At 44.1% G+C, this 21989-nt stretch overlaps 1 protein-coding gene across 1 annotated transcript in view; it reads left to right on the top strand.

Moving 5' to 3' along the window:
* The window catches only part of LOC308508967 (mucin-16-like), a gene marked incomplete at both ends in the record, with an annotated part of 84070 nt that overhangs the window by 59577 nt on the left and 2504 nt on the right, over window positions 1-21989 (top strand). The window contains 15 exons of the mRNA XM_081076476.1: window positions 1795-1919; window positions 2007-2074; window positions 4403-4575; window positions 11345-11469; window positions 11550-11617; window positions 13662-13834; window positions 14440-14475; window positions 14719-14757; window positions 15010-15045; window positions 15619-15654; window positions 15909-15974; window positions 17374-17498; window positions 17589-17656; window positions 18262-18434; window positions 18952-18987. Coding sequence (XP_080932602.1) covers window positions 1795-1919; window positions 2007-2074; window positions 4403-4575; window positions 11345-11469; window positions 11550-11617; window positions 13662-13834; window positions 14440-14475; window positions 14719-14757; window positions 15010-15045; window positions 15619-15654; window positions 15909-15974; window positions 17374-17498; window positions 17589-17656; window positions 18262-18434; window positions 18952-18987 — 1347 coding nt within the window. The remainder of the gene's footprint in view (window positions 1-1794; window positions 1920-2006; window positions 2075-4402; window positions 4576-11344; window positions 11470-11549; window positions 11618-13661; window positions 13835-14439; window positions 14476-14718; window positions 14758-15009; window positions 15046-15618; window positions 15655-15908; window positions 15975-17373; window positions 17499-17588; window positions 17657-18261; window positions 18435-18951; window positions 18988-21989) is intronic.

The following is a 21989-nucleotide window of genomic DNA, read 5'->3' as shown; positions in this document are numbered from 1 at the left end:
AGTAGAATTTTAAAATGAAAAGTCAGCTAAGATTGTTGTGAGGGTCAAATGAGATAAAACCTGAATAAGCCCCGGAAATCACAGGGCTCCACTTGGCCCAGTCTTAGAGAGGAGCTTCACTTCAGGAAACCCAGTTGGACCATCAAATATAAAATCAGTCCAAGGTTTACTTGCATTACTTACAGAGCATCAAAGAGGATCTAATCCATGATCCAGAACCATACTTATTCGAACCCTCTTCTTATTTCCTCTAATTTTTCAACTTCATGCTCTCTGGCTAATGCCCAAGTCCCTCCTCTCTCAAGACCACCTGTTTCTCTCTCTCTCTCTCTCTCTCCCTCTCTTTCCCCCCCTCCTTCTCCGTCTCCGTCTCTCTCCCTCATTATGTCACATTACAGAAGTCCAGAACTACACAGTCACCCATCAATCTGTCTTCGGAGAGTTGGGTAGTGGGAGAAACTCGGAGAGTAAGGACAAAATTAGTAGATAAAGAAAACGTGAATAAGGCTGGAAACACTCACGTAGAAGTGTTGTCGTTATTATCCATTTGCTGAAGTTGATATTATTCCAGGCACTTAGTAAAGCCCCACAAGATTTGATCATTATTGTCATTCTGGTTAATAACAGTGAGGATGAAATTATCATGAGCCTCAGAGTATCAGGAAGTTAACTCATAAATAGGAGCTGTTATTACTTGTTGATGAAACATAGAGGAAGAACTCAGGGAGGTTTGTGTGCTTCCGGCTCTAGTTCTACTCCTTACCCCATTATTAACCTCCTCCCATCATCTTACGCGTCCTCTCTGCTTCTTTCTGCAGGTTATAACCATCGGTACTGGTTCCCCACAGCAAGCAGTGAGTAATGAGGGTCTGGATGTCCTTATGTGTCTGAGACCCTTCCTTCCTAAGCCAACTCCCCAGAGAGAAAAATTCCCTGTGTCCCAGGCTGTCAGCCCCAGAGCAAGTTCTCATGAACAGCTCTCTCCTCTCGTTGCTTCATGATAGGGCTCAAACAACAATTCATGTTATATTTTCTTTCAGCTCTGGTGACCTCCACATTCCCTGCAGGACCCCCAGCATCTCCGATCCCCACCCCCAGGTCTACAGGTAGGAATCTAATCTCTGAGTCCCATTAAACTTCATCTCCTTTTCAGTGACTGATGAATTCCTGCCTGATACGGACTTGAAGCCCACCCAGCCACAGACCGTCCCACTCTCAACCTCGCTCCCCAATCTCCCCAGCCTCATTTCTGTTCCTCCAGGTCCCAAACATCCTTCCATCCTCAGGGCTTTTGCTCTTACTGTTCTTGGAACTCAGCTGTGCCTGGTCCTCCTTGTCTCCTTATCTCAGCTAAGCAGGCTCTTGCTCAGACGACCACCTGTGAAGTAGCAGTGCCTCATTTCCCACACATAGCTAGTCTCTGTTCTGTCTCCATGATGATTTCCTTTGTGGCAATTACTAGGATTTAGACTTTTTGACTGCTCCAGTATTTGTGGCCCAAGGCTGAAAACAAAAAGGTCTCAGCTCCTCTTCTTCCCACCCAAATGTCCATAACTTGTCAGCCTTTGAATACTGTAGGATGAAAGGGCCGAGTTCCCTTTTGAGCTGAAGTCACACATCTAGCATGGAGGTCCCTTCTCCACTGGCTGGCTGAGGAGGGAGCATGTCCCAGATGGGATATCTCAGGCCTCAAAAACGAGACACTATGGACAGAAAGATAATACCAGTCCCTTCCACATACAGCTCAGGCCTAAGACTGGGATGGGTCTCCTCTCTTTCTTCCTTCAACTGCAGATGTGGCCCCAGCCCCAGCGTCTTTTACCCTCAATTTTACCATCACCAACATGCGCTACACCCCAGATATGAGGCATCCAGGCTCTGCAAAGTTCAACTCCACTGAGAAGGCCCTGAACCACCTGGTGAGGACCCAGCAATGCCTACACCAGCCTGCCTTGTCCGTGTGCCACCCCGTCCCCCCAGCTTACCTCACTCTCCCTCCTCCCCAGCTTGGTCCTTTGTTCAAGAACACCAGCATTGGCCCACTGTACTCTGGCTGCAGACTGACCCTGCTCAGGTAAGACTTCCCTGTATAACAATACATGAAAGGATTGTCACAGGCAAGCTCATCTGGAGGTGAGGACGTGAACGTGACAACTAGAAAACAAGAATCATAAATGGTCGGGGCCTTCCAGAGATTCAGACTTGGAAGGCATCCCCTCTGGCTTAGTGCATCAGAGAGGACTTCCTGAAAGAGGTCGCTGTCAAAAGTCTTCACTTATTTGGATAAGAGGATCCACAGAGCATTCATGCTCATTGGTCAGAAAGTGCAGCATTGACTCGTTAAGCAAATGAAATGAGACACCCCAGGTCACACCCCGTGACAGGTGCTAAGGGCGCTGAGAGAAGCAGTCATGGGCCCTTTCCTCAAGGTGCCCACAGTGTAGTGAGGACAGCAGCCATATGGACTTAAGACCATCATATGAATGGGGTTGAGCAGTGATTAGGCACTACGTGGGGCCATAGAAGCCCAGGGAATGGAGTTTTAGTTCAGCCTGGGGAAGCTGAGTGGAGGCTGTCTGGAAAAGTGATGCCTGAGCTAAGTTTTGACAGCTGAGTGAACATTAGCTAGAAGAAACACTGATAAAGCTATTTGAATGGGTGGCGTAGCTTACGTAATGGGGCAGATGTGAGAAATATCCTGGTGCATGAGATAAGTTCTGTGAAATTCGAGAGTAGGAAGTGGAGAAAAATAGCGATTGAATAAAAGAAAGAAAGAAGAAGACAGAGAGGGAGGGAGGGAAGGAGGAAGGGAGGGAGGGAGGGAGGGAGGGAGGGAGAGAGGCAGGGAGGGAGAGAGAAAGAAAGAAAGAAAAAAGAAAGAAAAGAAGAAAGAGAAGAAGGAAGGAAGAAAGGAAGGAAAGAAGGAAGGAAGGAAGGAAGGAAGGAAGGAAGGAAGGAAGGAAGGAAGGAAGGAAGGAAGGAAGGGAAGATTTAGAGAAAGAGAGAAGGAAAGAAAGAAAGAAGTGGAAGGAAGAGATAAAAAGACAGGAAGGGACGGAGGAGAGAGGAAGGCAGGGAGGGAGGGAGGGAGGGAGGGAGGGAGGGAGGGAGAGAGAGAGAGAGAGAGAGAGAGAGAGAGAGAGAGAGAGAGAGAGAGAGAGAGAGAAGAAGAAAGAAAGAAAAGAAGAAAGAGAAGAAGAAAAAGAAGAAAGAGAGGAAGGAAGGAAGGAAAGAAGGAAGGAAGGAAGGGAGGGACGATTTAGAGAGAGAGAGAAGGAAAGAAAGAAGTGGAAGGAGGAGATAAAAGGAAGGCAGGGAGGGAGGGAGGGAGACAGAGAGAGGGAAGGAAGTTGGTTGAGTGGGGGCCTGGCTGAGCAGATGGATGGGTGCACAGCAGTGTAATTGCATAAGTGGTGGGTAAATTGTGGGATGAGTTTTGAGAAGTGGGTATCATCAAGAGTTCGACAGTTGGAGCTGGGGTTAAAGACAGGAGTTTTCATAGTATTTTGCACAGCGAAAGGCTGAGCATTAGTGGTCTCCATGTCCAAAGGCATCCAGTCACATCCTGTTTTTGTCATGTGATGCATTGGAAGTTCTTTAACATCTGTATGACTTTGTTTTCTCAACTATAACGTGGAAATCATACTAGCATCAGTTTCATAGAGTTTCTAAAAAGATAAAAAGAGACAGTAAATGTAAAAGTAGAACAACTAGTAGGTGTGCCATAAATATTAGTTGAATTTATTCAGAGCTGTGGGAAACCATGAACTTGTAAGCAGAGCCCTGACATGGTGTCATTTATTTTAAGTAGGACACTAGTAGGTATGGAGATGGAACAATTTAGAGTGATGATGGGACAGTAGAGGTTGAACTGGACCTAGATATTGCTCGGATGAGGGAGAGAAGATGGGGAAAGTTTCAGGAACCCTGTTACATCTCTGGCTCTGGCACATATATACAAACATGGGAGGGGGAGAAGGTTCTGTGCTTTGAGGAGGGAAGATAGGCTTAATCTGGGATGTTTGGAATCTAAGAGGCATGGAGCACATTCCTAAGGTTGGTGGCTACAGGGCGAAAGCTCATGAGAGAAGTCTTGGCCAGAGAGTAGGAGATTAGACCTGATGATAATAAAGCTGGTAGCTGAAACAATGAGTGTGGCCAAAATGACCTCAGAAGAATGAGGGGCTGACTGAGAATAAAGCCCTGGAGACCAGCCACTTTATGGAGTAGGAAGTTGCCTAGATGAAGAGGACCTAGAAAAGAACATGCTTGAGAAACCGGTCAAGAGCCAATAAAGAAGAATGTTATAAAACTTGGGGGAATTTGAAGGAAAGAATTGAAGAACGTATGTAACTCCTTAGTATCTCTGAGTGTCCCTATTTCCCTGCTCCTGCCCCACAAGGACTGAGAAGAACGGGGCAACAACTGGAGTGGATGCCATCTGCACCTACCACCCTGACCCTATGGGCCCCGGGCTGGACAGAGAAGTGTTGTACCAGGAGCTGAGTCAACTGACTCGTGGTATCACCCTGCTGGGGCCCTACACCCTAGACAGTGACAGTCTCTATGTCAATGGTGAGTGTTTGTGAGTGTCTGTGCTACAGCTGGAGTCTCCTATGGTCCCCTGTCTCTCTATACCAGTAGTTCTCAAGTGGGGTGATTTTGCTCCCCAGGGGACATTTGGCAATGTCTAGAGACATTTCCATGTCATGACTGGAGGGGTGCTAATGTCATCTAGAGGCCAGTGATGCTGCCAAAGATCCCACAATGCCCAAGGCAGTCCCCCACCGTGCAGAATTATGTAGACCCAAACGGCCATAATGTTGGGGTTGAGAAACTGCTATACACAGATTCATAATTCTGGTACAAACATAGCATTTCCCTGGGGGCTCATTTTTGAATGCTTAACATACCACAAGAGGCCAGTTTTCTTCCCTTTTTCACCACCTAAAAATACAGTAATAGCTGTAAGGCTTGGAACAAACACTTGTTCATAAATTTGCCACTTTACCCTTGTAATATGTTCATCATTATTTCTGGTGTATAGTACATTCCCAATAAATAGGGGCAGTTTTACCGTATTTTTATTTTAGCAATAATGGTGATGACATTCATCATGATTTTCAAAGGACAAGGCACATAAGGGCACTAAATAAAATGGAGCCATTATTGTTCATTTATGAATCTCAGAAAGTTTATTAATGAATGTCATTTATAGGTCTACCATCTATGCTTCCTTAAGTCTTACCCATCCTAACAACACTTCTTTACTCTTTTCTCTTTACCTGAAGGTTATAACCATGGGTACGGGACCCCAGCCACCAACAGTGAGTATTCAAAACTGAAACTTCAATGCCCAGTGGACCCTTATTCCTTAGATTGCATTCTAAGGAGAGAAGCTACTAACATTCCCTCCAAAGTGTCCAGCCCATGCCTCACAGCAATCCCTAACTCACCCAAGGTCTTGCTCTGAGTCTAGAAAGAAGCCCAAATTCCAATGAACAGTTTCTTCAGGATGTTCCTTCAGGATGGGACTCAATCATTTTTTTATTTTTTTTTCTCAGCTCCAGTGACTTCTACCTTCTCTCCAGAATCTCCCATATCTCTGACCCCCATCCTCAGCTCTACAGGTAGGAACCTGTTCTCTGGACTTATAAAACTTTTCTTCTGCATGGTCTGGTCCCTGTTAACTACCCAGATTCAGCCTGTCCCCTCATTCTCTCTGTCATTCTATAAACTTTGGCCACATCAGACATTTGTCTGACCTTTGAGGGTCCTAAACTCTGTCTGGTTTTTATAGTAGCCCTTCCTGAAAATCAATTACTCCTGGCACCTTATTGCCTTTCAAATCTCAGCTCAAGCATCACCTTCTCTGAAACACCTTCCCAGACCACATTTATGAAGTGGCACTTCTGCTGAATACATACCTTATTTCTGTGTTATATCACCATGAGTATTTCCTTCATGGAATTTACTACCATTTGATTTATTTAGTCTTTACGTATTTGTTACCTTGGAGCTGAGCATTGAGTTGGCTGTCACTTCATATTTATGGATGGAATGCATGGATAAATTAGCAATCTCTGCATACATCCGCATTTGTGGATTCTCTTTGAACATCCAGAAAATCATTCAGGAACTTTGTCATGAATTTGATTCTTGCCCTGTCTCTTCATCTTGCCCAGATGTGAGTATGAGGGTGCCTGAGTTTCCAGGGACCCGATATAGGGGCTTGATTTATTCCATGAAACCTGTCTCACCTCATCCCTTAATAATTATTTTAAAAATTGACTCTGGATTTCCAGTCAAGATGGCAGACTGGGTAAATGCTGTGCTTGCATCCTCTCATAACCACACTGAAATTAAACTGGGCTACAAAACAACTATCATTCAGAATCACCTGAGGTCTGGCTGAACAGAATTCCTGCAGTGATATACAGAGGAAGCCACTTCAAGACTGGTAGGAGGGGTGGAGATGTGGGATGGGCTGGTCCCATATCTGTGTGTGACCATTGAAAATCAGGAGGGATATCTTGACTGAGGAGGCACCCCCTGAGGAGCCAGGGGTCCCAGAGCCACATCAGGATTCCCAGCTCGGGTCTCAGTTTCCGGAAGAGAAGTCCTCACACATTCTGGCGGTGACCAGCAGAGACTGTGTCCGAGATGGAGGGTTGCTGAAGTCCCATGTTTTCCTCTTAAACGGCCTGGTACATGGACTTCCTCATTGGTGTACTCACTTACTCTGAGCTCCAGCACTGGAGCAGCAGTTCGAAAAGTGCCAGGGACATACAGGGGGGAACTTAATTGTCTGGCTTCAGGGCAGGGGCTGGAGGGGCAGCTTTCTCCCAGGCAGAGATGCTGGCAGAAGGCATTGTTCCTTTGTTGAAACTTTTCCCCTCCCAGTGTGAGGACCCAGGCAGGTGCCATATCTGAGTCTCCATCAACCTGGCTAACACCATTTACTCCACTCAGTGATTACCTGAGTCCAACTCCAACCCAACTTTCAGATACACCCAAGCCACTTTCAGTGGCTTTTTCATACAAACAGCCTATCTTGGCTCATGAGATGGACATTCCTAAAATCTCTGTGTAAGGATGCCCAATGATATCAGTGAGAGTTTCAACAAAGAGATAAAAAACATAAAAATGGAGATATGAAACATAAAAAAGAACTATTCAGAAATGAAAAATATAATAACCAAAATAAAGAATATATTAGAGGGAATCAACAGTACACTAAATGAAGCAGAGGATTGAATATGTGATTTGGAAGATAAGGTAGGAGAAGAGCAAAAAGGAAACAGAACCCCCATCCCCAAAATTAGGATAGTTTAAGGGGTCTCTGAGACTACATCAAGCACACCAACATTCACATCATAAAGGGTACCAGAAGGAGAAGAGAGCAAGGAATTGAAAACCTATTTGAAAAAATAATGATGGAAAAACTTTCCTAACCTGGTGAAGAAAACAGATGTACCAGCCCAGGAAGTGTAGAGAGTCACAAATAAGATGACTCCAAGGAGGCCCACACCAAGACACATCATAATTAAAACATCAAAGGTTAAAGACAAAGAGAGAATCTTAAAAGCAGCAAGAGAAAAACAGTTGTTTACCTACAAAAGAGCTCCCATAAGACTCTCAGCTGATTTCATAGCAGAAACTTTGTAGGCCAGAAGGGATTCTAATGAAATATTCAAAGTGATGAAAAGACTTGACCTACAACCAAGGGTACTCTACCTGTCATCTAGAATCAAAGGACAGATAAAGAGCTTCCCAGACAAGAAAAAGCTAAAGGAGTTCATCAACACCAAGCCAGTATTATAAAAAAATGTTAAAGGGACTTCTTTAAGAAGATGAATAAAAAAACCCCAAAAATATGAATAAAAAAATGGCAATAACTACATATCTACCAACAATTACTTTAAATGTAAATGGATCAAATGCTCCAATCACAAGATATAGGGTAGCAGAATGGATAAGAAAACAAGACCCTTACAAGAGACTCCAGATTGAAAGACACACACAGAAACTTAAAATAAAGGGATGGAAAAATATATTCCATGAAAATGAAAACAAACAAGCAAAAGCTGGAGTAACAATACTTATACCAGACAAAATAGACTTTAAAACAAAGCTATAATAAGAGACAAAGAAGAACCCAGTGATCCCACTTCTGGGTATTTATCCAAATAAACTCAAGACAGTACTTTGAAGGGACATGTACATCCATATGTTCACTGCAGCATTATTTGTTAGGCTGGTGCAAAAGTTATTGTGGTTTAAAAGGTTAAAAATAATTGCAAAAACCGCAATTACTTTTGCACCAACCTAATACAATAGCCACGATCTGTAGGCAACTTGGGTGTTCATCAATGGATGAACGAATAAAGAAGAGATGGTACATATACACAACAGAATATTACTCAACCATAAAAAAGAATGAAATCTTGCCATCTGCAACACCATGGATGGAAGGTATTGTGCTGAGTGCAGTAAGTCATGCAGAGAAAGACAAATGTCATATGATTTCATTTATATGTAGAATCTAAAGAACAAAATAAATGAACAAACAAAACAGAAACAAACTCATAGATGCAGAAAACATTTTGATTGTTGCCAGATGGGAGGTGGGTAAGGGGCAGGGTGAAAAGAGTGAAAGGAGTAAGAAGTACAGATTGGTCCTTACAAAGTAGTCGTGGGGATGTAAAATATAACATAAGGAATATGGTCAATAATACTGTAATAACTATGTATGGTGTCAGATGCGTACTAGATTTATCAGGGGGATCACATTATAAGTTATATAAATGTCTAATTACTATGTGGTACACCTGAAATTAATATATGTCAACTGTAATTGAAAAAAGATATTTAAAAAAATTGATTCTATAGATTTTTTTCATGCTATGTCAAGACCTAGGCTGGGAATCCCTGTCCTTTAATCTGTGTGAGTCTGAAGTTATGAGATACAACTGGTGTCCTGTCATTTGAATTCTGCCTCAGGCCTTCTATATTTTGTAAGTCATGCCACTGCAAATGTTCTACATGCTTTAAACAGGATGTATATTCTCCATTTCCTCACTGCTCCACCCTGATCATCTCAACCATTTACGTAACATGCCTAGCTCCTGCAGGCTTTTGAATATGTGATGTGCTACAGACCAAGTAATTCCATGATTGATGATGTCATTTTTTTCAATGCATTCAAGATTTGTTCTTAATCTTTGTTTTTCAGCAGTTTGATCATGATGTATCAGGGCATGGTTTTCTTTGAGTTTACACTGTTTGGGATTTTCTAAGCTTCCATCTGAAAATGTAGGTTTTCAAGAATGTGGGGAAGTTTCAGCCACTATTTCTTGCACCAACCTAACCTCTTTCTCACCTTTTGGTCCTCCAATGAAATGATAGTGTCCCACAAGTTCCTGATGTTCTGTTCATTTTCTTACCAATCTTTTTTCTCTGTGTTCTTCAGATTTGATAATTTTTATTAATATATCTTTAAAATCACTAAATGTTTTCTCTATCATCTCCATACTATCCATCAAGTGGATTTTTATCTCAGATAGTGTATATTTCAGTTCTATAACTTTTGTTTTATTCTTTTTTATAGTTTCCTTTTTTCTGCTGAGAACGTCTAACTCTACATTTATTTCAAGTGCGTTTACCTTTACCTCATGGGGCATAGTTGTAATAGCTGCTTTAAACTGTGCTCACTAATTCCAACATCTGGGTAATCTTGGAGTTTGCATCTGTTAATTTTCTTTCCCTTGAGGATTAGATACATTTTTTTCTGGTTCTTTGTAGGTCAAGTAATTTTGGAAAGTATCCTAGACATTGTGAGTTATGCTTGTGCATACTCTGGGTCCAGTTATGCTTTTGGGAATGTTATTCTTATGTTTGTTTGTTTGAGCAAGTAATGAGCTCGCTCCTTAGGTCCAGAGGAGCCTCATTTTCTAGTTCTATTTTGTCAGAAATATGGGATTTCTACTATAACTTTATTTACCTATGCCCTCATTCCCTCATAGACAGCTCCATGACTGGAACCTACATTTAATAATCCTATTAGAGAAAATAGTAAAAAAGAGAGTAAAACTTTAAATGTACATCTCAAGAGTGTTAAGTATATTCACAATGTTTTGCAATCAATTTCCAGGAACTTTTAATCTTGTAAAACCGAAACTCTATACCCATTAAAAAATAATCTCCATTTCCTTTTCTCCCCAGCCCCTGGCAACCCTCATTCTACTTTCTGTCTCTATGAATTTGACTCCGTTAGTGACCTCATATAATACTGTATGTGGAATCATACAGTATTTGTCCTTCTGTGTCTCAATGTTCATCCATATTTTAGCATGTGTCAGAATTTCCTTCCTTTTCAGGGCTAAATAATATTCCATTGTATGAATATAACACATTGTGTTCATCTACTCATCTGACAATGGACATTTGGTTTGCTTCCACCTTTTGGTGATTGTAAACTAAGCTGCTATGAACGTGGGCATACACGTAGAAGGATATTTATTTTGGAGCCATAAAGGCATCATAGCTGTGCCATTTCTTTGTGGGACTTGGGTAAAATCTACTTTCTCTGAGCCTCAGTTTCCCCATATGTAAAATGGAACTGGTAATACCTCTCAAGCTTGTGGTGAGGGTGAGCTAAATGCTGTAGGTAATATGCTCAGTACAAACGCTGGCACACAAGTGGTGTTCCACAGATGCAATTTGGAGAGGATACAGTCACGCAGCTCAGACCTCTGGCCTTCTGATTCTTCATACTCTAGTACCTAGGTGACCATCCAGTTTTTTTCATACTAGAGCACTTTTGAGAAAGGGAGGATGAATTAATATTTACACGAGGGTTATATGACTTTCCAGGGAAAAACCAGGATATGTGGTCACTCCATCTAAAATCCATTCTGGTAAATGCAAACATGGTAAATGAAGCTGAGGCAGGGGTCACTCTCATGGGAGAAACAGCCTTGAGCACTCAGCAGTTATACCTTCTCTCACGGTGAAGGCGGAAGACTATGGGAGAGCTCTGTCCCAGAGGGTAGCAGAGTGACTTTGCTTCTCTTCCACTAAAATGCCTCTCTTCCACTAAAATGTCTACTTATGGCTTATCTTTAGACACATTAGCCTGAAAAGAATTGAGGTTCTTTTTCCAGGTAAAATCATCTATCCAGTATGGAAGTCCCTCCCCCTTTTTAAGTCTGGCTGGATGCAGAGGTGACTCAGGTGGGCCATCTTTGACCTGACTAGTTGAGGTGACAACCCTGGATCTGCTGCTTACAACCATCCCAGCCAGAGATCATCATGAACTCCTCTTTTTTTCTCCCTGCCGCAGGCGTGAGCCCTTCTCTAGTCCGCTTCACCCTCAACTTCACCATAACCAGTCTGCGCTACACTGAGGGCATGGGGAACCCGGAATCTGTGATATTCAACACTGTAGAGAGAATCTTGAATCACCTGGTGAGAGCCCCTCCAGTGCCTACTTTTGTGCTGTCTCGCTCCTTAGCCCGTCTGCTCACCTCCCTCTTCTTCATCCCCAGCTCAAACCCTTGTTCCAGAACAGCAGTATTGGGCCCCTCTATTCCGGCTGCAGCTTGGTCTTGCTAAGGTAAGAACTTCATGGGAGGCAATGGAGGGAGGGGCTGACCATGAGCTGGACCTCAACCTCATGCACCCACTATCCCAAGGACAGCTGACCACAAGCTTCCACTCTGTCTCCCATTGTTTCCCTGATCAGAAAAACGAAGAAATCTCATAGTCTTTCCTTCCCAGAAGATAAGATTGAACTTTTTAGAAAAATCTTTCTTCTGGAACGTATCGAGAAATCAATCTGTCGATCATGTCGGCTTCATCGGGGTAGAGCAGTAATTTTCAACCCGGAGTGATTTCTCTCCCAGGAGATATTTGGCAATGTCTGGAGACATTTTTTGGTTGCCACAACTCAGGGGTGGGGGTTGCTACTGGCCATTAGTGAATGAGGCCAGAGATGCTGCTAAATGTCCTATAAGGCACAGGACAGTCTCCCAGGGCCAAGAATTATCTGATCTGAAATGTCCATGGTACCAATGTTGAGAGACCTTGCTCCAGAGGATGCATGATTCTTCTGCTTTTGTCACATTTGGGCTACTAATGGGCCTGTCTGTAACACCTGGCAAGCCCTCCCTTTTCCTACTACCCCCAGCAATGACCAAATCCTGACCAATCAGAGGTGGACTTGGGATGCCTGCCCATCCCCAGAAGAATTATTGAGTAATAAAGCACAGGTGTTACACAGTTTCATTTGGAGTCTGACACACCTATGTTCAAATCCTAGCTTTCCTATTTCAAGGTTCTGTGACTCTGACAAGTTACTTAACATCTCTGTGCCCCAGCTGCCTTATCTATTAATTGAAGTGTCTCAGTTTACTTTTCTGCATAACAAATTTAGACCACGCTTCTGCTGGATGGCAATTTGGACTAGATTCTGCTGGGTGATTCTCCTGCCTGGGCTGGTTTCCCTGATTTCAAATAAGGCTCATTCATGTCTGCAGTCAGCGTCTGGCTGGGTCTTCTCAGTCCTCCCTATTCTGTCATTCTCCAGCAGACTACCGTAGCTTGAGCTCATTCACATGCTCAGAGTTCCAAGAGCAGCAAGGAATGACAAGCCCTAATGCACACACGCTTTCCAAGCCTCTGCTTGCATCTCATTTGCTAGTCATGGGACCAAGCCCAGCTGCAAGAGATGGGGAAACACAGTCCACTTCCAATTAAAGGGAATAACCTGTGGCCATTTGTGTGAGCACAGAAAGGATTAAAATGAAATGTGCTTAGTAAAGAACTTAACATACAGAGAACATGCGGTAAATTATCCACGACCTTTCCTAGAAGCAGGTACTGAGAATAACTCCAGCATGTGGGAACCCCCATATGTGCACTTGGGTTACCTTACCCCTGTGTGATATCTCCCAATCTCTGACCTTTTGTCTGAGGATAGAATGCCCACAGCTCCAAAGATACTCACCATTGCCCTTCAGTCATGATGCTATCGTCTTACCCTTCCACCTGGCCCTGAGCATTTTCTGCCTCTGGGATACCACACAGCCCCATCCCTTACCCCCAGCCTAGGCTGGCTGCTTGGCCTCAGTGTTGCCTTCAAAAAGCTCAATCATTGCAAAGTCCATTCATACCAAGAACATTGGCCCTTTCAATACCTAACAAAAATGGCTACCTTTTATTGAGCACTTACTAGTACTAAGTGCTGTGAGGTCTATACTATTACCTCATTTGACAGATGAAAACAATGAACCACAGAGAAGTTGAGAAACTTACCAAGAGTCACCCAGCAATTAAGTAGCAGAGCTGGAATTTAAGCCTTTTGGCATTGCCTTTTTTCCCCTTGACCAATTCCCAGTTGCTGTCCTTCCTCCGCCCTCTGTCATGCTTTTCTTGTTAGGGTGTGTGTTGCCTTGTTATGCTTGTCTATTTAAAGTTTAGCACAAATATCAACATTTTCAGAGACTATATCCTCCCTGTTCAGAGACCTTGGCTGTCCTGTTCATTTCCAACCTTCCGCCAGCATCAAGGCCACTGCAGGCTGTTCACCAGCCCTCCTGCTTCTCTGGGCCCCTACCTGGAGTCCCCCCCTCCTCATTCCTGTGTACCCCTCTACCCAGGCCTGAGAAAAATGGAGCAACCACAGGAATTGATACTGTCTGCACATACTATCCTGACCGCGTGGGTGCGAAGCTGGACAGAGAGCAGCTGTACTGGGAGCTAAGCCATGGCACCCGTGGTGTCACCAAGCTGGGCTCCTTCACCCTGGACAAGGAAAGCCTCTACGTCAATGGTGAGCATCCTTTTTGTAACTACAAGTTGAAGCTAAGAATCCCCCCCAGAGCGGATGTGGACTCTCCAATTGGCCACAGGACCCATCCTGTGTATATTCTTCTGCCCGAGCAATCTCCCTTGGTTACTCAAGGACCCCACGGATCCTCCAGTTTGCAAATTCTTCTTTTTCCTTGGCATCTCTGCATTCCACAGAAGTTATTTTTACCCTTGTCTGAGGCACAAAAGCCTTTCTCCAGATGGATGAATGACGCTATCCCTCTGGCTGAAGGTAATGGGGATTCAAGAGTCTGGCCCTTCATCCATTTCCCTGCCAATTTCTCAAAGTTTCCTCTAGACCCTGAGAAGCACTGAATTCACAAACCCATGTCCCAGAAATGCTGATGTAGTTACCTTCCTAAATAAATGGCAAGCCCATGAAGACCGGGGCTGGGTCTCCGGTTTCTCAGCCCTTTCGGAACAAGATATAGTTGCCCCTGAATCATAACCGTTGAACTGTGTAGACCTGCAGTCTCAGTTGGGGGTCGGGGCTTGTGGTCCTCGGACTGTATATTGGACATCTTTCCCCTGCTGGTGTCCTAGTCCTGTCTCCTTTTCTCATTTCAGGTTATACCCACCAGACCTCAGCCTCCACCCCCAGGGGTAAGCACTCAGGGCACTGACGATCACGGGCTCTGGGTCCCTTGTCACAGCAACTGATTTCCTAACCCAGGGCCTTGGCAGGAGGGGAAACCAGACAACCTGGTTGTCTCACTCACCTCCTCCGCATCAAAAGCTTGGGCTGGGCAGGAAAGATGCACAGAGTCATCCACGCCACAGTCAGGGTCTTCATTCTTACTCCAGACCGTTTCTCTTCAGCTACTGTGACCTCCATACCCTTCCCAGGGACCTCGGTGCTGCCAGCCCACTTCTCAAGCTCCACAGGTAGGTGATTTCTCTTTCCAGCTCCTTCCAGGAAGCCTCAAAGCTTGGACCTGAGAATTTCAGAGCAAAGCTGTTGTTTAGGGAAGCTGGTGCTGCTATGGGCACCCTCGGCCTGCTCTGAACTCCTCAGGAGCAGAGAACGTGACCTCCTCATCTCTCCAGCGGCGTCTACCACGAACAAGTCACTTACCCTCTCAGTGGGACATCCTTCCCTGGCTGGCATCCTAGTCCTGTCTCCTTTCCTTATTTCAGGTTATACCCATCAGACCTCAGCCTCCACCCACAGCGGTGAGTACTCAGGGCCCCGATGAGGTTCTTCTCACCTGTCAAGTGGAAATAATAATACTTCATAAGGTCATTGTGAAGGTTAAATGAAAATGGATGGAACAACACCTAGCACTGGAATGACTAGGGAATTTGGTCCAACAAATATTTATTGGGCATGGGTTCTATGCGAGGCAGAGGGGATAAGAAGTTAAGTCACATGTGGTTCCTCCCCTCCCCTCACCCGGTTTACAGAGTATCGAGAGAGTTACAATTGGTAATAATTATGAGAGGGAACCATGTCGTTCAGCACTTACCACATGCCAGGCCTTGTGCTATTCTTTTCCTTCTAATGTTTTGTTTTGAAACAAACATAGATTGATGGCTTGGCCATGTGTGCTGGATAGTTTGGACCTCATGGTTTCTTCTTCATCTTGGACTGACTTCACTTTCAGGGCCTTTTTACCTGATGTGAGGGTGCTGATGGGGAATCCCGACAGCCTCTGCCCCATGAAATCCCCTGCACTGCTCCTGACCCATATCCGGCTCCACACCTCTCCCTTAATCCTTCCCTGGCCTCCCTCCCTCTTGCCACAGGTTTTACCCATCAGAGCTCCACACTCATCCCCAGCAGTGAGTATACTGTTGGTGTCCCAGTGCCCCCTACGCTAGGCAGAGAAGGAGCTGACTCCCTCATGCCTGCTATATCTTCTCCCAGAGGAAAAGAGCTCCTGGCGGGACACAAGTTATTTACTCCCCCTCTACCCCAGTTCCAGAGGGAACCAGCTCAAGCCCCACATGCAACAAGCCCAGTAAATAGTATCTCCTGCTGGCATCTCTGCCATGTGAGTGCCTGTCTGCTTTCACTGACGAGAGCTTTCCCTTAGCTCCTGAGACCTCCACAGTGGACCTAGGGAACTCTGGGACTCCATCTTCCTTCTCTAGCCCCACAGGTAAGTACCAGTCAATGGCACATCGATTAGAGAGTGCCTGATGAGTGTAAATGTCACTGACAGTGTTCACTCAAATAAAGATGGAAAGTCATAGGAAATCTAGTGATAATGAGTCAATCAACAACCTTTATTGGGCACCTACCTATGCCGGGCCCTGGGGATACAGCATGGAACATGAAACAAAACAAGAATCTCTGCCCTGATAGAACTTTTTTTTAATGTGTGTGATATTGATGATGATGACGATGATGGTAATGATGGTGGTGATGATGATTATGATGGTGGTGGTAGTGATGATGGGGATGGTGATGATGAGATGGTGGTGGTGATTATGATTGTGATGGTGATGGTCGTGATAATGATGGTGGTGGTGACAGTGATGATGGTGGTGATGATAATGATGGTGGTGGTGACAGTGATGATGGTGGTGATGATAATGATGGTGACGGTGATGATGGTGGTGATCACCAAGATAAGAGATAGCATCTGACATTACTGAGTACTGAATATGTACCAAGCACTGTGCTCAGCATCTAACTAGTAGTATTTAATATACTTTAAAAAAACCTTTTCATCAATATAGGCAAAGAAGGCATGAACACCTTTTATTCATCACTCACTTTAAGTCTTGTTGCTTATTTTGTAAAATAAATATATTGCACATTTTCTTTTTATTTGAATATTGTTTATTTCTGTTGACCTCAATGTTAAGTAAACCTGCTGTATGGAGCAACTGTGTCTTATTCCTCTGTGATCCTGAGTGTCTCCTGCAGTGCCTTGCACATGATAGGTCTGTAGAAAACATGTGGATTTTTCCAGGAGAGAAAGGAATGAAGTATGATTTCTTGTAATGTGTGGAAACATTCATTTCTTTCCCTGGTTCTAATCTTGAATGACTCTGTCAGATTCTACCCAGTACAAATTTGTGGCATCTGTGTCACTACTCCCCAAGTGAAGTACCTGACATAAATTCTATTTTCCTAAGAAATATATGTGCCCAGTGGCATTATGATGCCTCATGCATAGCTGGTGCTCAACAAATATTCACTCAATGAACGAACAAATGAGTGAATGAATAATGCACTGATATTGTAACTAGGAGCCTGAGGCATGAGTCTGGTCACATAACTGGGCCAATACAGGATAAGTCTTGGGGTCACATTAGGTACCTCCCAATCAGAGCTCCTGGGAGAAGTACCAATTTTGGATACCAAGAGCTGTTGGGTATGATTTACATGGAGGACCCTGCCTGCTTTGGATTAAGAACCAAGTTGGGTGGAGCCCTCTGGTGGAGAAAATCAGAGCGCATATGTGTGAGGGCTCAGGGAGGCTGCAGGTAGGACTGGACGGTGTCCTCATTGACTTAGGACAGGTCCTCTCATCTGCCTTTCTGTTGCAGCCACAAGCCCCACCCTCGTGCCATTCATCCTCAACTTTACCATCACGAACCTGCGCTACATGCCAGACATGGGGCGTCCAGGGTCTGCAAAGTTAAACATGACGGAAAAGGTCCTGCAGCTCGTTGTAAGAGCCCCGAGATGCCCACTGCCCGCTCCTCCTCACCGTTGCCTGGCTCCCCGTACTCCTGATGACCTCCCCCTTCTTTCTCCCCAGCTTGGTTCTTTGTTCAAGAACACTAGCATCGGCCCACTGTATTCCAGCTGCAGACTGATCTCACTCAGGTGAGATGCCCAGGAGGGGTTGTTCACATCACATGCCTCCCAGATTCGGCTCCTGTGTGTTCCCCACCTGCCCAGTGTGGCAGGCTCTGGGTACCTGGAATGCTGCATCTACTGAGCCCCTCCCAGTTCCTGTCTTCTTGGGCTTCTGTTTTGTCGTCCTTCTGGTCCTAACCAAGGTGTAGAACACCTCACAGGAGTGAATGCCTTGTAATGTCCAAGATCACTTTGTACTGAGGAAAAATTGAAAAGTGAGAATGAGCAGTCCTTGTGGCATACACATTTCTTAATCCACATTTAAGGTGCTCAAAGGTGATGCAAGATCTTGGGGCTGTCCCCACCTGAATGTTTTTCCCCTTGGCCTCGTCTGAGACGGGTGGCAGGAGACTGGTATGTGAAAGATGAACAAACATTGTGCCAACTCAAGTTTCAATCCACATTCTTTACCTGATTTATAAATTCTAGACACGTTGTCTAATTTTCCTTTATTATTTTATTTTATTTTTGCCTTCTAAGGAAGGTTATTTCAGTTTTGTAGCTTTTCTAGGGATTTCACACTTGCAGTCTCCCAGATCATACCTCATACCTGTGTTCCTCCCCATCACCAGACCCAGGAAGGATGGATCAGCCACCAGTGTGGATGCCATCTGCACCTACCACTCTGAGTCCACCAGCACTGGGCTGGACAGAGAGCGGCTGTACTGGGAGCTGAGCCACGTAACCCACAGTGTCACCCAGCTGGGCTCCTTCACCCTGGATAGGAACAGCCTCTATGTCAATGGTGAGTGGAAGTGCTGTAGTCAGGGGCTGATTGCAGATGGTGTGCTCTGGGCTCATGACGCACGTTCTCAATCTCCTGTCTTCTTGGGTATGGGGAAGATTTGAGCTTGTCCCAAACGGACCTACACCTTTGGTTGTTTCCCTCAGGAAGAGGCATACATTCTCAGCTTTTCCAGAGGTACACTGAGAGAGCAGAGAAGGGGGTTGGGGACACATAGCAGAGGGAGGAGCTGCAGATGATCTGATAAAGAAATTCTTCCCTGTGCTCCAGTGGCATTCTTTGGGGTTTGTCTATAAGGTTGGCACTTTGAGGGTGCTCTATAAATATTACTTGATATACAAATTCTTCCTTGTTATTCAGTGGCATTCTCTGGGGTTTGTCTATAAGGTCGGCACTTTAAGGGTGCTCCAAAAATACTACTTAAATAAATAGATTCAGAGAAACTCAGTGAGCCCCAGATTCTTGCAAACTCCCATCCTTATAACTCTTAACCTTCTCATTCCCTCTCTTTCTGCAGGTTATACCCATCCTGCCCTGACTTCCACCCTCAGCCGTAAGTAGTAATTTGGGTCCTACTGTTGCTTTGCCTTGGGGGCCATCTCTCCTCCCTACTATCCTTACCCCATGTCCCCAGGGAGGGAAGGAATCTGGAAACTCCAAACTGTCCGCATCGTCATTCGCTTGCTCAGAAAAGACAAGTCTGATGCAAACTTGAGGACAAACAGGAAAAGGGTCTTAAGGTCTTGTGATTGGCCTTCTTTGGCTGGGGAGGCCCTCATCAACCATATTTGACTGACTGTATTTTCTTCTCACTATTGCTATGGCCTCCACCATCTCTCCAGCAACTTCAGTGGCCCCAGTTCCAATCTCCACAGGTAAGGACTTTCTCTTTGTAACTCCCTAGTGGAGAGCCATGACCATTCATTCATTCATTCATTCAATAAGTATTCATTTTAGCACTTACTGTATAAAAGACCCTGGTAATGCAGAACCAAACCGAATAGAAAAGGCTCTAGTCTTTGATGGGCTCCTAGCAAGAAAGACAGAGAATAAAGACTTGAGGGTATAAATAAGCATTGAATTATAATTAGAATGGTCTTGGCTGAGTTCTTCAGGTGTGTTGCAGGGATCTTCTTCCTCTTGGATCTTTAGTTTTCATTTCCAGGAAATAAGAGAACTTCATGAGCTCTGTGTATACATAGAAAATGCCCTCATACAGGTCTGGTCAGGGATTTGGGTGGACTCTGGTTAGGCTGAGGGCCAGCTGGCCATTCCTGGCTTCCCAATGGCCCATGGTAGATTTCACTGTCCCTGTCCCTGTCCACTGTCCCTGATGAGGGTCCTAGATGAGCTGTCACTACCTCTGTCTTAGTTGAGTCTGTAGTACTCATCAGCTACGGCCTCCTTGAGGGTATTTGGACCACTGACCACTCAGGCCAGAATGAGCAGTCACTGTAGGTGGGATCTGCCTATGGTCCCAGGTAGAGGGCTTAGGAGAACAGACTCTGGGACCACGATGCCTGGGTTTAAACTGGGCTCTTCCACTAGTAACAAACTGCTGAATAAAGTGTCTGTATCAGTTTTCCCTAGTACTTCATGGGACTATCCAATTAGCCTTGGTCTAACCGATGTTGAATGTTATCTCAACCTGTAGATTTTTCTCATCTAATGCTTCACTCTCTTAGCTCCTTGTTGCATTAATTTCAGTATCCTTCATGACTATGTATTTATTAGAATTTGTTTATCTTTTCCTGTTAATGACCTATGAATTTCTCCAATATTTTGTTAGCCTTTTTATCATTGAATTTTAGAAGTTCTTTGTATATATGGATAGTAATCTCATTAAATTGAAAATATTTTATATTGTCTTCAGGCTTTGTTAATGATGTCTTTTATCATCTAGAAACTTTTTAAAATAATGTTTTAATTTTTCAATTACAGGTAACATATAATATTATATTAATTTCAGGGGTACAACATAGTGATTAGACATTTTTGTAACTTACAAAGTGATCACCCTGATAAATCTAGTATCCATCTGACATCATACATAGTTATTACAATATGACTGACTATATTCCCTATGCTTTATATCCTCATGACTATTTTATGAGTATCAATTTGTACTTCACCTTTTCAACCCATCTCCCCTCCCATCTGGCAACCATCAAAATGTTCTCTGTATCTATGAGTTTGTTTCTGTTTTGTTTGTTTATTTTGTTTTTTAGAGTCTACATATAAGTGAAATCACATGGTATTTGTCCTTCTCTGTCTGACTTATTTCACTTAGTGTAATACCCTCTCGGTCCATCCATGTTGATGCAGAAGGCAAGATTTCATTCTTTTTCGTGGCTGAGTAATATTCCATTGTATATATGTACTGCCTCTGCTTTATCCATCTACCCATTGATAGACACCCAGGCTGCCTCCACGTCTTGGCCATTGTAAATAATGCTGCAGTGAATATGTGGATGCATATGTCCCTTTGATGTAGCATTTTGGGTTTCTTTGGATAAATGCTCAGAAGTGGGATCACTAGGTCTTTCTTTGTCTCTTTTTATAGCCTTTGTTTTAAAGTCTATTTTTGTGTGGTATAAGTATTGCTACCCCAGCTTTTTTTTAATGTTTCCATTTCCATGAAACATTTTTTTCCAATCCCTTTACTTTCAGTCTCTGTGTGCCTTTCCATCTGAAGTGAGTCTCTTGTAGGGAGCGTATGTAAGGGTCTAGTTTTATCCATTCGGTCACCCTGTTTTTTGATTGGCGCATTTAATCCATTTCCATTTAATGATTGTTGATAGATATGTAATTATTGCCATTTTATAATTTATATTTTTGATTTTTTTCTTCTTCATCTCGTCTTAAAGAAGTCCCTCTAACATTTCTTGAAGCACTGATTTGGCGTTGATAACTCTTTTACCTTTTTCTTGTCTGGGAAGATCTTTATCTCTCTAATTCTAAATGACAGCTTTGCTGGGTAGCGTAATCTTGGTTGTAGGTCCTTGCTTTTCATCACTTTGAATATTTTGTGCCAATCCCTTGTAGCCTGAAAAGTTTCTGTTGAGAAATCAGCTGATGGTCTTATAGGGCCTCCCTTGTAGATAACTAACTGCTTTTCTCTTGCTGTTTTTAAGGTTCTCTCTTTTAACCTTTGAAAGATTTTAGGAATGTCCCCAGCTTGAGCCAAGACAGGCTGTTTGTATGGAAAAGCCACTGAAAGCAGCTTGTGTGGGTCTGAAATTTGGGTGGGGTGGGGTCTGAAGGAATCACCAGGGCAGGGTTAATGAACAGTGTTAGCCAGGTTGATGGAGACCCAGCTATGGCTCCAGCCTAAGTCTGCACACTCAGGAGCGGGCAGGGCTTAACAAAGAAATAATGGATTCTGCCAGTACTCTGTCTGGAGAAAGCTGCTCCTCCAGCCCTCACCCTGAAACTAGACAATTCAGTTCCTCCCCATATGTCCCTGGTGCCTTTCATGCTGCTGTTTCTGTGCTGGAACTCAGAGTGAGTTAGTTCATCAGTGACTAAGTCTGCGTGCAGTCTCTTTAAGAGGAC

This window comes from Rhinolophus hipposideros, assembly GCF_964194185.1.
Source record: "Rhinolophus hipposideros genome assembly, chromosome: 16".
In the NCBI taxonomy this organism is placed as follows: domain Eukaryota; kingdom Metazoa; phylum Chordata; class Mammalia; order Chiroptera; family Rhinolophidae; genus Rhinolophus; species Rhinolophus hipposideros.
The sequence above is the reverse complement of the archived record's forward strand: the minus strand, read 5'-3'. Positions and strand labels throughout refer to the sequence as shown.